This window comes from Nymphaea colorata, unplaced genomic scaffold (assembly GCF_008831285.2).
Source record: "Nymphaea colorata isolate Beijing-Zhang1983 unplaced genomic scaffold, ASM883128v2 scaffold0535, whole genome shotgun sequence".
In the NCBI taxonomy this organism is placed as follows: Eukaryota; Viridiplantae; Streptophyta; class Magnoliopsida; order Nymphaeales; family Nymphaeaceae; genus Nymphaea; species Nymphaea colorata.
In genome coordinates, this window is record NW_022205041.1 from 26523 (window position 1) to 40904 (window position 14382).

At 46.6% G+C, this 14382-nt stretch overlaps 1 protein-coding gene and 2 pseudogenes across 1 annotated transcript; 1 reads left to right on the forward strand and 2 right to left on the reverse strand.

The window, feature by feature from the left end:
* The first annotated feature begins 9999 nt into the window (after positions 1-9999).
* LOC116245147 (uncharacterized) lies at positions 10000-10659 on the forward strand. Its single transcript, XM_031616828.1, has one exon. The coding sequence runs from the start codon at positions 10000-10002 to the stop codon at positions 10657-10659; it is 660 nt and encodes a 219-aa protein (XP_031472688.1).
* A 97-nt stretch (positions 10660-10756) lies between these two features.
* Positions 10757-13111, reverse strand: LOC116245148 (uncharacterized; annotated as a pseudogene).
* Positions 13112-13224: 113 nt separating this feature from the next.
* On the reverse strand, positions 13225-14034 carry LOC116245149 (proteasome subunit alpha type-5-like; annotated as a pseudogene).
* Positions 14035-14382: the final 348 nt, after the last annotated feature.

Consider the following 14382-nt stretch of genomic DNA (forward strand, 5'->3'; position numbering starts at 1 on the left):
GCTGAACGGTCTTTACAACAAGTACAAGGGAGCCAAGTCCAGCTGATCATTCATCTTCCTTCCCATTATAAACGAATTCGAAGAGATCATGAGATCGGCCCTCCTCATCTGCCTGCTCGTCTTCCAGCTCAGCTCAGGAGAGCACTCGGTCTGCCTCAGCAGCGACGCCCCCTCTCTCATCAAACTCGCACTCCTCCCCGCCAAGCACAACACCAACTACCAATACTCCATCGCCAACTACGCCGCTCCCGCCACCGTCCTCCGCAACGACAATGGAACCTTCATCCAGGGTGATTTTTCAACGCTCCACCTCAACAGCGACCGCAACCAGTACGAGTACGTGTCGACGGGGTATCCTTTAAGTACCCCCCGCAGCACAGAGTGGCAGAAATCAACAACGAGATGCTCTAGCTGCAAATTCTATACGAGCTCAAAGGCGATAGCAACACCGCCTGGAAGCATAGGAGGCTGGGAGTTTCAGTCACCTTCCTACTCACCGAGTACGCACCGCAGCAAATTTTTACACTTGGACACCAAATCACTCCCAACTTCACCAACAATACCATCTTTGACCTGCATGCCCTCCTCCCCCTCCTTCCCGGCCTCAATGTATCCTTTTTTCGACTTAGGTGTTCCTGTATAAGGGCAAGCACACGCCTATCCGTAAGACAATGGATTTCTGTGGGTGGTTCGAAAGGAGCTGCTTCTAATGAGCGAGTTTGAATTCGAACAGGTGAAATCCTTCATCTTCGAGCACAAGGACAGGGAGAAACTCAACTACCACGGTCTTCTGGAGCGCACTTCCGACCTCAACGAGATCAGCGAGGCCAAGCCCAAGCAAATGCCAATCAACGAGGCCCCTTCCCCCAACTGAGCGATTATATATGTCTTCTATGCCTCATACTCGGTGGTTATAATAATAAGAAGTTTCATTAATGGCAGACGTTCGCGAACAGAGGATCTACTGCGCAGAGCAAATCGTGGTCCCTGAGGAACTCCCCAACATCCTCAAGCACTACTCCAAGGCAGTCATCAAGGAGAACCCCGCCAACATCGTCTCCTTCTCCGCCAAATACTTTCGCAATTTGCTCGACCAGCAGAACAACAAGGCCAAGGACCATATCGAAAAACCTGACTCCCACCATTGATCACATATCTTTATCCACGTAATCATCACCTAACAATTGCTTTATTGCCTTGAAATTTTAAATATATGCAGGAAATAGAAGCAGCTATCTATTGTGGATCTGCGTTACTATTGAAAGAAATCCAATTGAGGCTGTGATACTTATGGATGCATAATTAAGTATAAAAAATCAGAGGAATTTACATATTCCTCATCAGAGAAGCCGGATGACCATATGTGAGCATGGCTTTGGCTCAATCCAGGTGGATTTGGGAGGCATCGTCACGTTTTCATCAGCAATTTGGAAGAGAGTTTCAATCTAAGGCTCCCTCACGAAAAAAACGACTTCGTGCTAGCTGATCTAGTCATGGCCTACGATTCCAGGCACGTATTTGATCTCTTTGAGCAGGACCTCATCCAGCAAGGTGATAAAAATTTCGCTTTGGAGCCTTACTGAAGTTACCTTCTATAGAACATTCCTGGTTGCGTCTTTAAAGTTGATTCCATAGTACTTGTCTCCCTCCTTCATGACGATCTCAAATCTCATGAGTTCCTCATTCACCTTTATCTCCTTTGGGTGTCCTCGTTGAGGTCCTCCACCTAAATGGTCTAGATGTTGCTAAGCTCCGCCCTCATGTTCATGTCTTTTGGAACATTTTGGAGGACACGATGCTGGGGATGCACAACGATATATTCGCTTGAGAACAGCAGGGCCTGTATCCACAAATCTTTCTCCGTTGGTTTTCCACAGAGGAGGTAGTTTTGGTGGGCGGCCTACATGCGATGATGTCCATCGAGAATGTACAAACTGCCAATAGCTTCGAACATGCTCGAGAGGTCAGCCTACTACTCCTGGACTCTCCACAGTGCGTGCTATCTGCCGTCCTATGTTTTCCACAGCGAAAACGGTTGTTTTTATTTGGTAAGATTAATGATCAGGGCCTTCAACTATGAATCCTGCCGATGGCTGACTACCACGGTCCAACGTGTTCTCTTTTGTACGTCTAATGGTTGAGGTGGACCGTGTAGAGTCTTTTCATGCTTTTTATCTTTGATCGTGGTAATCCTGAGTTATGGAGATGTACCTGAATTGAGATTTCTGCCAAAACCCAAAGGAAGTGTGATCCATGTAGATCTGGCGATAAATATAAAAGAAAGGCCGCTGTAGGGGCAGAGCCTTCCATTAGCAATCATCTCTGCGGTATTGAAAGTTTTGGTCATCGGGATAGTCTCAAGGTTCTAAATGTTATTTTTGAGTAAGATCTAATAATCCTCGGGAGAGAAGACGGCGCCACAGAAAGTCTTTACTTTAACCATTTTTGACGATATTAATAAAACATTATCACCCTTTCATTTTTGGGGATATATATGACGTTTTTATTGACGTAATTCTTGATGTGCAATAATGACGACATTATTCAATCCATAATTAATCAGTTACCGCTAAAAGTTAAAAAACTCTAAAATTGCACAAATTTACACTGTCTTTCCATCAAATGCCCAGAGTCTAAGATAATTATATTCAGATAAGCTATTCAAAATAGCCAAAAATACAAAATAATAAATCACCCAATACCTGAAAATGGCCCAATCAACAATTTTACACCAGGATTGCATTGATCGAAGAATGGATAAAAAATATGGAAATGGAACGTTTTAAAATGCTAATGTAATAAGTATCAACAATAGTTAAGAGATATTCTCCAAAAAGCTACAATTTTCATTTAGCTTATCCACAATCATTTTAAGTAACGACTTGACCCATTTCTTCACTCGTCATGGCCACTCCCTCTGCCTCTTATTGGCATTTCTCCACCTCCTTTGTTTCCTCCACTTTTTCGTTTTATTTCTCGCCTTATTTTTCCTACTTCTCTGAGCTCTTCTCAGATTCCCGTTTTTATAGCTGGTCGGTAGCTGGATCTGAACAGTTCTCATTGCACTCCTAATTCTAGGCCTTCTGGATCTACTATTTTTTATTTTCCTTCAGCTTTTTCAGGTCGATGATGAGGTAGATCGGACAATGATCACTGCCTTTTACCTCGCCCAGGATCAATGATTGGACCACAACTGGAAAGAAGTCTTGATTTACAAGAAGTAGTCCAATCTTTTTCCAATGTTGCGTTATCTGTTGCCATGCTCTATCCTCCACCAGGTATACTGTTTTACAGTGGGATTAAGCTTCCTGAAAGTATCGACCCAGCCTAGGTTGATAAAGTTCCTGAAGCTCTTCTCTCCTCAGGAGTGAATCCGGGGTTTTTGTAGGCATAGGGAGTTACGTGAATATCAAGCTACTCGTGGCAGACATTCAGATCGCCACAAACTATCACTCCCTTTCCCTTGGCCTTCAGGGATTAGCAGTATCTCTGGAAGGCCTTCTCATACAGCTGAGTCTTATAGTGCAAACGCTACAGCTTCTTGTCTCCAGCACTCGGAATGTAGACTGCTACCACATAAAAAAACTAGTATTACAGCGTAAGGACGCGACCTTCCTGGCTGTAAGCTGGCTCCTATAGGTCCTCGAAGATGGAGAGAGGGAGAAACTTAGAGAATATGGCTACTCCTGAGTATCCAGCAGAGACCTTGCAGAATTCCAATATCCGCTGTATCCCTTGATCTCGATGGGACTCTTGTCGAAGAGTTCCTGGTTTATTTTGGTCTAGTTGATGCAGAGGATATCGGGTACGTACTGGTTGATGAAGTTGTGGATTGCATTCTTGCTGAGTACGCTTCTGATGCCGTTGACGTTCCACATGGCAATCTTAATGCGGTCACTAGTCTTGCCATTGCCGAGGATGCCCTTGTAGGGAGCTTCCTTTTTGAGGTTGGCCTGCACATCGCCGATGGCTCCTCGTTGAATTTCCTCGACCTGACCTTCTGGGGAGGTTTGCTAATCATGGGTAAGCTTGTCAGGTCCCGAAATTACCCTAGTTTGCGAATAATGCATATTTCTATAGGAAACACAACATGGCGAGAGTTGACTGGCAGTGGCGAAGGCTGGTAGGATAGGCAATTTCCTTGCAATTTTGTTAGATAGCATAAAGTAGATTAATGATGTAAATCCAACCAATCAAAGATTTGCATAGGGGTATGCCACGATTACCTCTATTTAGAATTTTGCGTCCTTGGGAAGAGCTGCAACGGCAACACATGACCTCGCGGGGAATCAGCCTTGAAATACTCGGCGTAGATCGAATTCACCTTTGTAAAATCGTTCATATCCTACATCGCGATGGCTTTACCTTGAGGAAGATGGTGGACTTGAGAATGTAACTGAAGTCTACGCCAGTCTACTGCAGGATGGTCTTGAGGTTCTCCAAGGCTCTGCGCACTTGGATCTCCAAATCTTGGGAGATGAGTTCGCCAGTTTTTGGGTCGATGCCGATCTGCCCCGAGACGTACATGGTGCCGTTGAAGACCTTGACGGTGGAGTAGGGACCGATTGCCTTGGGGCCGAGCACGGTGTTGAAAGTCTTGATAAAACCTGACATAATTCAATTCGCAATTATATTTATTATGCTTGGTGACCAATAGATGCAGATAAAGATGAGAAGTAGGCTCATTGGCTGGTGGGAGGTAGTAATCAGTGGCCATCCGCTTCTTCGAAAGAGGGATGCCTTGAAGAGGGGAAAGAGGAGACTGTTTTTTATGAGCCGAAGCACTCCGATTTGGAATTGCTTTCGTTGTCGTCCTGGCTGTGAGTTAAGATCTAACCTACTACATTAGACTTATTCTTAGCAGTTTTTTTATATATTTGCAGTTACTGTGGAGCTCGCTTATCTGTGACTCATAATTGTGCATCAATCTTATGGCAGAATCCATTACTTTTTTGTCTTCAGGCCTTTCCTCGCTAATTTTGGCTAACTATTTCTTAAGATTGTTGGGATCTTTCAGGTAGGCATCCGTTTTCCTTTCTCTTTCTTTATCATTGGTCTAGTAGTACTCGATGGTCTGGAGCTGTCTGCTGGATTTGGCTTTGTTGAGGTTGGAGGGGAGGAGTTCTGCGATCCTGGTGATGCTTTTTTGTGAGTTTTATAACTGCAAGTTCTCTCTTGAGGAAGACCTGAAGCGATCGAGGAGAGGAACAGGGGACTGCACTCTGTTTTTGGAGGACTAGTGGAGGTGACGCCATTTTGAAGAAGCCGCTTCCATATTCGATCACGCAGAATAATAATTTAAATGCCACACCTCTATACATTCTCCGATTATACTGAAACATCTCCCAAATATTTACCTGCAATTATCCTTCCCATTACTAATACTATTTTCCCACCTATTCTTCATTTCGGAAGAGAGAAGTCATTCTATTTCCTATTCCCATTTCCACTCCAATCCTAAGTTTTGGGTGTGATCTGTTGGGTACGGTGGTGGCTCTAGAACTCTGGGGGTATTTTTATGGATTGGTTGTGTTTGAATATGGCTTTTGAAGAATTGCCTGAATATATCATATTCTATAGAAGAATGCGAAAAAACTCAGTGCCCAGTTTTATCGAAAAAGCCTGGGAGATGCTGGAGAGCAGCGAGCACGAGCACATCATCCGGTGGCGGCCTCAGGGAGAGTCCTTTGAGATCCTCAATGACGCCCTCTTCTGCTCTGAACTGCTGCCGCGCTACTTCAAACACTCCAATTTTTCGTCCTTCATTCGACAGGTACCGCCCCCTCACTCAGCTCAACATGTACAACTTCCACAAACGCAAAAGCCCAGAAGGCGTGGAATTCTATCACCAGCTCTTTCGCCGGGATCAGAAGTACATCACCAACCATATAGGCAACTCCTCATAGGCATTCGCAGAAAACCCAGTGAGGCAGAAATCCTTCAAGGAGAGGAACTCATCCGCAAACTGGCCCCCGAGTGCATCAAAGGTATGCAACCCCCTACAAAGAAAATAAAACCGTTTAATAGCAACCATACCCCATCGACGCAGAACCAGAACCAGCCAAGAGATACTCTTTTCCACTCCAGCAGAATAGGTGAATCAGCAACGTTCGGTCTTTGGATTCTTGAATTGGGGCATCAACGGTTGCGGTTTCAACAGATGGAGTATGGAGAAAAAAGTGAGAACTACGGTATGTATGGAGGAATTTAGATAATCCAAACCCATCCTGAAGAGTTAGATCTCGAGAACAGGGGCTACTGAATCAATCCTATTACTTATTTTATTGCACCCTTGTATCAGCTGAGTGAAATCAAATTATGCATATCAGTATCTGAGCCTGCTGCAGTGGTAGGCTGCGTATTAAAGCTCAATCCCTATCCTATCTCGCATCGAAAGCCACGCTGATCGCTTCGTGCTGCGCTGCTATTGAGCTGTCTTGCGGTTGTTTGCTTCATTTATAGGAGCTGGTTGGAGTATAAGTGGGTTTCTTGAAGCTATGCTAGACGTTGCTTCATGATCTCCAGTTTTTCCATGGACCTTGTTCTTTAATCGCTAGCTGTCGATCCTTTACTACTCGTTTATGATTTCCCTCTATTTTACGGTCTTGCTGGCTTGTATATCTTTAAATAGTTCCTCTTGCCTGCTTATGGCTTTTTACAGCTAAATTGATCTGTTTTACTCTTCCTGCTTGAGTTTCAGGAGAGCAAGTGTATTGCTGTGGAGCTATTCGGCCTTTTTCTGGTAGTACTGAAGAGATTCATGGATTTGCATATCATTTCCTATCTATTTTGCTCCATATTTTTCAAACTGTTTTATTTGATCTGTGCTTCTTCTAGACACTTCCTGAGGATGTCATTTTAAGCAGTTTTAGCTTATATTTTGGCTTCGATTAGCTCCTTGGTCTTCGATGCTGCCTCTTTTCTTGCTTCCATCTGCTTTATTTATAGTTGGTGGCGAGTGATGTCCATCTGAATCTATTGGCCTACTGCTTTGCCTAGCTTTATCTCCTACTAGCAATGCTCCTGCATCTTCGTCAGTTGCAGACGCTAACATTTATGATCGACTGCATGCTGATGGATTTCGTACTGTTTTGCTTTGAGCTGCTTTATGTTGGCATTGAGCTGGAAGAGCTTGTGCTCCAGCTGTTCCCTGATGACTTTGCCTCGTTGAGTTATGCTATTTTGGTGGCCATTTCCCGTTTGGCGTTCTGCAAAACCTCCATTCTCCTCTCTACATGTGCTCCCTCTTGCATTTTCGATAAGTTTATTAGGCTTCGATATTATTCCGAAATGATAATTCAGATTGAAATATAAACCAGACTTCATTAATCGACATTTTATCAAAGCTTTGATGGTATATTAAAGATAAGTTTGATTTCTAGAGTAATGGTGATAATTGTAGGAATTACAAGAAAAAAGCTACAGTGGATGCTTTAGCTTGTTTCAATAGTAACGATACAGTCGATTGGACCATATATCTTTCCCATATCTCTCCTTGGCTGTTACTTGAGTTCTATCATGTTATGAAATTGGATCGTTATATAGGGCTAATGTGACGTGTGAATAATTAATATCTAATGTATTGGCACAAGGTGAAGGCAATCCTCATCTGCCTGCTCCTCCTCCTCTCCCACGTCCACACGCAGGAGGACAACACCTACTTCTTCAACGCAGAAGTCACCAGGTACCTACCCATCTACATGCAGACTCATGGACATCCTCATCAACTCGCTCTACACGCAAAAGGAAATCTTCCTCAGAGAAGTCATCTCCAATGGCTCTGATGCACTCGATAAGATTAGGTTCCTCTCACTCACCGATACCTCAGTACTCGGAGAGACTAAGGATCTGGAGATCAGGATCGAGATCAATTAGGAGGAGAAGTATATCCAGTTCAGAGATACTGGTGTGGGCATGACTAGAGCCGAGCTCATTCAGAACTTGGGTACGGTGGCAAAGTCAGGCACTACCAACTACCTATCTGCACTCAAAGAGGGAAAAATCAACCTGATTGGTCAGTTCGGTGTGGGATTCTACTCCACTTTCCTCGTTGGTCGCAAGGTCGTAGTTATTCCAAGTCCAACCAAGACGACCAGCACATCTGGACTTCCGAAAGTGCAGCTGCCTACACTGTTGAGAAGGATCCCGAGGGAAACACTCTGGCCGTGGAACCGTCGTCCGCATTTACCTTAAAGAGGACGCCTTGGAGTTCCTCAACCACAAGAAGGTCTCCAAGCTGGTCAAGCGCTATTCCGAGTTCATCGATTTCCCCATCTACATCAACAACAAGAAGGAAGTCGAGGAGGAAGTGCCCGTGAGCACTCCTGAAGGCGACGAGGATCTGTAAGTTCGTGAAAAAGGAGAGGAGAAGAGAGAGAAAGTTAAAAGAACCGTCTGGGAATGGGAACGCATCAACAACAACAAGGCTATCTGGCTCAGAGAGAAGGACGACATCTATGACGAGGACTATATTGACTTCTACAAGAGCATCAGCAAGCAGTCCAATCCCCCCATGAACTGGGTTCATTTCAACACGGAAGGAGAAATCGTCTTCACTGCCATTCTCTACATTCCCAACCGTTCTCCCCACGACTTCTACAACAACTACAACACCCGCAGAAACGAAATTAAACTCTACGTGCGTCGTGTCCTTATCGCTGAGCAGCACAACGATCTTATTCCCAAGTATCTTTCCTTCGTTTTGGGAGTCATTGATTCCAACGATATCTCAGTCAACGTCAATAGAGAGACCTCCAGCAGACCAAGTCCTTCAAGTCATCAACCAACGTGTGACCAAGAAGATTCTCGATATGATCGGAGAAATCGCTGCTTGGGAAGACGTCACTGAGGATGAGTATGAGGAAGAACTTGAAGAAGATTCTGAAGAGATTGCCCTTATGGACGAAGAAGAGCTGAACAAAAAGAAGGAAGCTGCAAAGGAGAAACTCTTGAAGGAACGCAAAGAACGTTATGATAAGTTCTACGAGGAGTTCGGCAAGGCCATTAAGCTTGGTATTTTGGAGGACAAGACCAACCGCAAGAAGCTGGCTTCTCTCTCCCGCTGGCACTCAACCAAGAGCAAAGACGGACTTACCTCCTTCGATGAATACATCAAGCGCATGAAGTCTGTCCAGGACCAGATCTACTTCTTCAGCGGAGAAGACAGAGCCGTCCTTGAAAAATCACCACTTGTTGTTGGACTCGCCAGAAAGGGTACGAAGTTCTCCTCTGCGATGATCCTATCGACGAATACGTCTTCAACGTGCTCAGAGAGTACGAAGGAAAGGTAATTTTATCGTTATTAAGAACATCGTCAACGTTGGAAAGGGAGATTTCAAGATGCCCGACGATGGTGAACGCGAGCGTAAAGTCCAGAAGTTCTTGGCCAAGAGATATGAGCCATATGTTGGATATGCCAAGAAGATCCTTTTCGAGAAGGTCAACAACGTTGTGATTTCCAACAGGTTGACCACTGAGCCTTGCGTGGTGGTTGCCGATACCTACGGCCACAGCAGCTTCATGGACAAGATCCAAAAAGCTCAAATGTTCAACTCCAACAGCGACGACAACCCAGTTTCCGACTTCAAGAAGATCCTTGAGATCAATCCTCACCACCGTGTCAACCAGATCATCCTCGAGAGGATCAACGTAAAATCTCATTTTACTCAGAACAACCAAACCGACACTTCCACTGAGGAGCTGATCGAATTGCTTTACGAGACTGCTGCCTTCCATTCAGGATTCGCTGCTCAGGATTCCAACGAATTCGTGAGAAGATTCTACCAAGTTTACTCAAAGGCTATGGGTGTGATCAGCCTTGAGCGTAAGGAGGTAGCGGTGGAGGATGTGGAGCTGGCTGATGAGGACTACGAGGGCGACAACGAGGACATTATCCGCGTGAACCCAAGCGAGATGACTGTGCAGACCCCCCAGGAGGAGTGATATGGCACTGACTGTGGAATATTAATTAATTATTAAATAATATTGTGATTATTAGGAATGGTTAAGCACAACAACGTGATCCCCAACGTCCATCTGCGCAAGCACTGGCAGCGCAACGTCCGCGTCTGGCTCAACCAGGCCGGTCGCAAGCACAGAAGACTCGAAGCTCGCAGAGCCAGAGCCGCCGCCATCGCTCCCCGCCCCCTCGACACCCTCCGACCCTCAGTCCGCTGCCAGACCATCCGCTACAACCACAGACCCAGACTCGGAAAGGGATTCACCCTCGCAGAAATCAAGTCCGTCGGTCTCGGACTCCAGTTCGCCCGCTCCGTCGGCATCGCCATTGACCACCGTCGCAAGAACCGCAGTCAAGAAGGATTCGAAGCCAACAAGGCCAGACTCACTAACTACCTCAGCAAGCTGGTCCTCTATCCCAGACACGAATCCCACCTTGTCACCAAGGCCAAGACTGGCATCGTCAATGACACCCCCAAGGTACGCTTCCCATTTACTCAGGATCAACAGACTGTTGCCACTGCTCCAGTTGTCAACGTCTTGCCCACCCTCGTGAAGAGAGTGCGTTCCGTCAGCAAGCTCCAGCTCGAGAGTCTCCGCAAGTCCAGCGCCTACAGATCCATCCGCCAGGAGTGGAACAACCAGCGCAACGAGGGCAAGAGACAAAAGAAGGCCCGCGAAGCAGCTGAAAAGAACAACTGATTTCGTCCATTATTTAAACATTCCAAATATCCACCTAGCCCAATCCACCTAGCGTGTACCGGATGCAAACCCACTATACTGCGAATAAGCTACAGAATCAGGCATAGTAGTTGAGGTGGCTCTTCTTCTTGGCCTGTACCTGCATGATTCCCTCCACGTAGTCCTCGTGCTCCAGGTAGCTGCCTCCTCTCCTCAGCGCGTTCATTCCTGCCTCCACGCACACCGCCTTCAACATGGCGCCATTGAAGTCCTCTGTCGACCTTGCTGCGTAAACTCAATTTTACCCAACTAAACGAAGTTGATTTCCTTGTGGTTCATCTTACGAGAGTGGATCTTCAAGATCTGTCCTCTGGCGTCCTCATTAGGTAAGGGGAATCGATCTTACGATCCAGACGACCTGATCTCATGAGGCGGGATCCAATACATCAGGACGGTTGGTAGCGCAGATAACTTTGATGTCATCGTTGGGAGAAAAACTTCATCATGAATTAGTTACCCATCGAGGTGGTTTAGCAGTTAAAGCATAGTACGCTGTACTTCTCTGTCTCCTGACTTGTCGTTGTCGAAACGCTTGGTTCCGATGGCGTCGATTTCGTCGATGAAGATGATGGTGGGTGCCTTCTCCTTGGCAAGCGCAAAGGCATCGCGGACCATCTTTGGCCCATCACCAATGTACATCTGGACGAGGTTGGAGCCTGCCAGCTTCAGGAAGGTAGCTTTGGTCTGTCCTGCACAGGCACGCGCCATCATGGTCTTCCCTGTGCCAGGAGGACCGAACATGAGGCATCCCTTGGGAGGACGAATGCCGATGTTCTTGAACTTCTCCTTGTGAGTGATGGAAGCACAATGGCTTCTCTCAGCTCTTCGATTTGCTTATCCAGACCACCGATATCAGTGTACTCCTCAGACGGCTTCTCTTCCAGCTCCATCGACCTCACTCGCGAATCGTACTCGCAGGCAGCTTCTCCAAGAGGATGTATGAATCCTTGTTGACTCCCACCAGCTCTCCAGGCTGAGCTCAGCCGAATCGACTAAGCCGGGGACGGGGAGGAAGATTGTGTTGCGGGTGCTGGTCTTGACGACGATGCATTTATCCTCAGGTTTCTCCTCGAGATCCATCTGGCCGTCAGCATCTACTTCTGGCTCGATGTCGAGAATTTCTACGACGTTGGAGACGAGCCAGGGGAGCTGCTTGTTCTGCTTGATCTTGGTGCGGTTGTCCTTGAGCGCCTCATCGACTTTTTTGGAGTCGTGCGTGATCTTGCTGGTCTCCAGCTTGTACTGCTTCATGTTGGCCTCGAACATCTTGATGCGGTTGCGGATCTCCTCGTTCGTCAGGTGCGCCACCTGCTACAGGATCGTAGGGTCGCTCATATTTAAAAAATATTTAAATTATAGACAAAAGATAAAGTGGACTTTCCGGACACTGTTGGCAAATGGCCAAAGCAGAATGGAAGTTTCACATATATAGAGTTGCATATTGGCTTTTAGAGTAGAATAAGCTAATTAATGATCATCTGCGGTAGCGTTAGAGGTCTTCTGGCCTTACGTCATTGAAATAGGGGTGCTTTAGGGCCTCCTTCATCGATATTCTGCGAGCTGGATCTAACTGTAGCATCTTCATGCAAAGGTCAAGAGCCACTTTGTCGAAATTCTTAAAGTAGACTTCGGGATTGACTCCCTTGAACTTGGGGAAGGTGGGCTTAAAGTCAGGCAGGTTGTGGACGTTCATCCACTGGGCGGGGGTGGGTGTCCCGTGGAACTGGAAGACTTTGAAGATCTGGTCAATTTAACTGTCGCCACAGAATAACGGTTCTTTTCGACCAGTTAAGCGAAAATACATCCGACGGCCCAGATGTCCACTCCGAGACTGTACTGCTTCTGTCCGAGCAGGACTTCGGGAGCACGGTACCACAGGGTCTCGATTTCGTGAGTGAGGGTCTTGATGGGGAGACTGAAAGCGCGGGCGAGTCCAAATCGGCAATTTTGAGCGTTCCTGCCTTGTCGATGAGGAGGTTTTGGGGCTTAAGGTCGCGGTGGATGATCCTGCGGGCGTGGCAGTAGTTGAGTCCGTTGCAGAGCTGGAAGAGGAAGAGCTTGACCTGGTAGGGAGTCATGCTCTGCTTGTGCTCTCCCATGTACTTCTTGAGGTCGTAGTCAACTAGCTAAAACACCAGGTTGAGCTTCTTCTCGGCAGGGACGTACACAACTTCGCGCAAACTAGGTAAATCGGAATGTACTGGACGATGTTGGGGTGTGGCTGCAGCTCCTTCAGGATTGCAATCTCACGCATAGCAGTAGATGGGACACCCTCATCTTCGTTCTCTAGCTTGATCTTCTTGATGGCGACGTAATCCTTGAGGAGTGAGTCGCGCGCCTTGAATACCACTCCGTAGGTGCCTTCTCCGAGGCGCTCGCACTTCTCGTATCGGTCTTTGGCTTCAACGTTCATCTTAGCAACCAACGAATTATTATGAAAAAAGATCGTTAATTATCCGCAAATAAGTTAGATAGTTATCCATGCATACCCCCGTACTGAAATTATAGAATGTTACAGAATAGCAATCACTGCAGCTTCTCCAGGTAGCGCTTGATGTCGTCCGTGGAGACGCGCTCCACCAGCTGCCGGTCGTTGGCGATCACCATCATCTCCACGTTGCTCTTGCTGATCTTCTCCTCCATTGTCTCCTTCAGAGCAGACAGGGCCAGCTTCTTCGCATCCTCCAAACTCATTTTCTACATCAATAAGTCCTTACCTCGTTGTACTTTTCGTTGAGGATGGATTGGATGCCTTCCTCAGCTGCTCCGATTCCCTTGGCCTTATACTCGATCATGGTGCCCGATGGGTCAGTCTGGTAGATGCAGGGTCCTCTCTCGTCGACTCCTGCGATGAGAAGCGCCACTCCGTAAGGGCGGGACATGGGTTTCTTGCGAGAAGAGGGGTCTCCCTCTCCGAAGTTGAGAGCGAGGTCGGAAATGGTCTGAGTGAGGGCCTTCACGGTGATGGGCTCCAGATAGGTATAGCGGTGGTTGAGCGCTTCCACTCTTCCGTGCTCGATGAGGGTGCGGGCGTCGGTGATGACTCCGCTGGCGGCGCAGCAGATGTGGGAGTCGATCTCAAAGATCTTCTCGATGGACTCGGGGACGATGAGGGTGGAGTTGAGTCTGCGTTCCACAGCGAGGACCACTCCTTCCGCGCACTTAATACCGATGGCAGAGGATCCCAGCTACGTGGAATGTGCGTACCTTGATGGCTTAGATGGCGTATTCGACTTGGAAGATGCGTCCTTCGGGTGAGAAGGTGTTGATGCCGCGATCGTAATCGCTCCTGCGTGGAAAATGGTTTACTTGGTGCTGAACATGTTGGACATTGCTCTAAAATTAAAAAATATTCAAATCTTTATTAAATAGATTGGTTCTAAATGCAGATGAGGAACTTTTATAAAATTGCATAGCTAGGCATTGGCTTCAGATAGCTTGATAATCGCAATCAACATATTAAACCTGTATGTAAATATGAATGTGTTAAATTGAATTTGACTATGGCTTATGAAAATAAGATCTTTTAGTGTTTTGAGCAAAATTTTATACTCTTAACATTAAATTAGCATTTCAATCAAAATAAAACTATCTTGTCATCTTGGGTTGGGGTTGGGGTTGGGGTTGGGGTTGGGGTTGGGGTTGGGGTTGGGGTTGGGGTTGGGGTTGGGGTTGGGTTGGGGT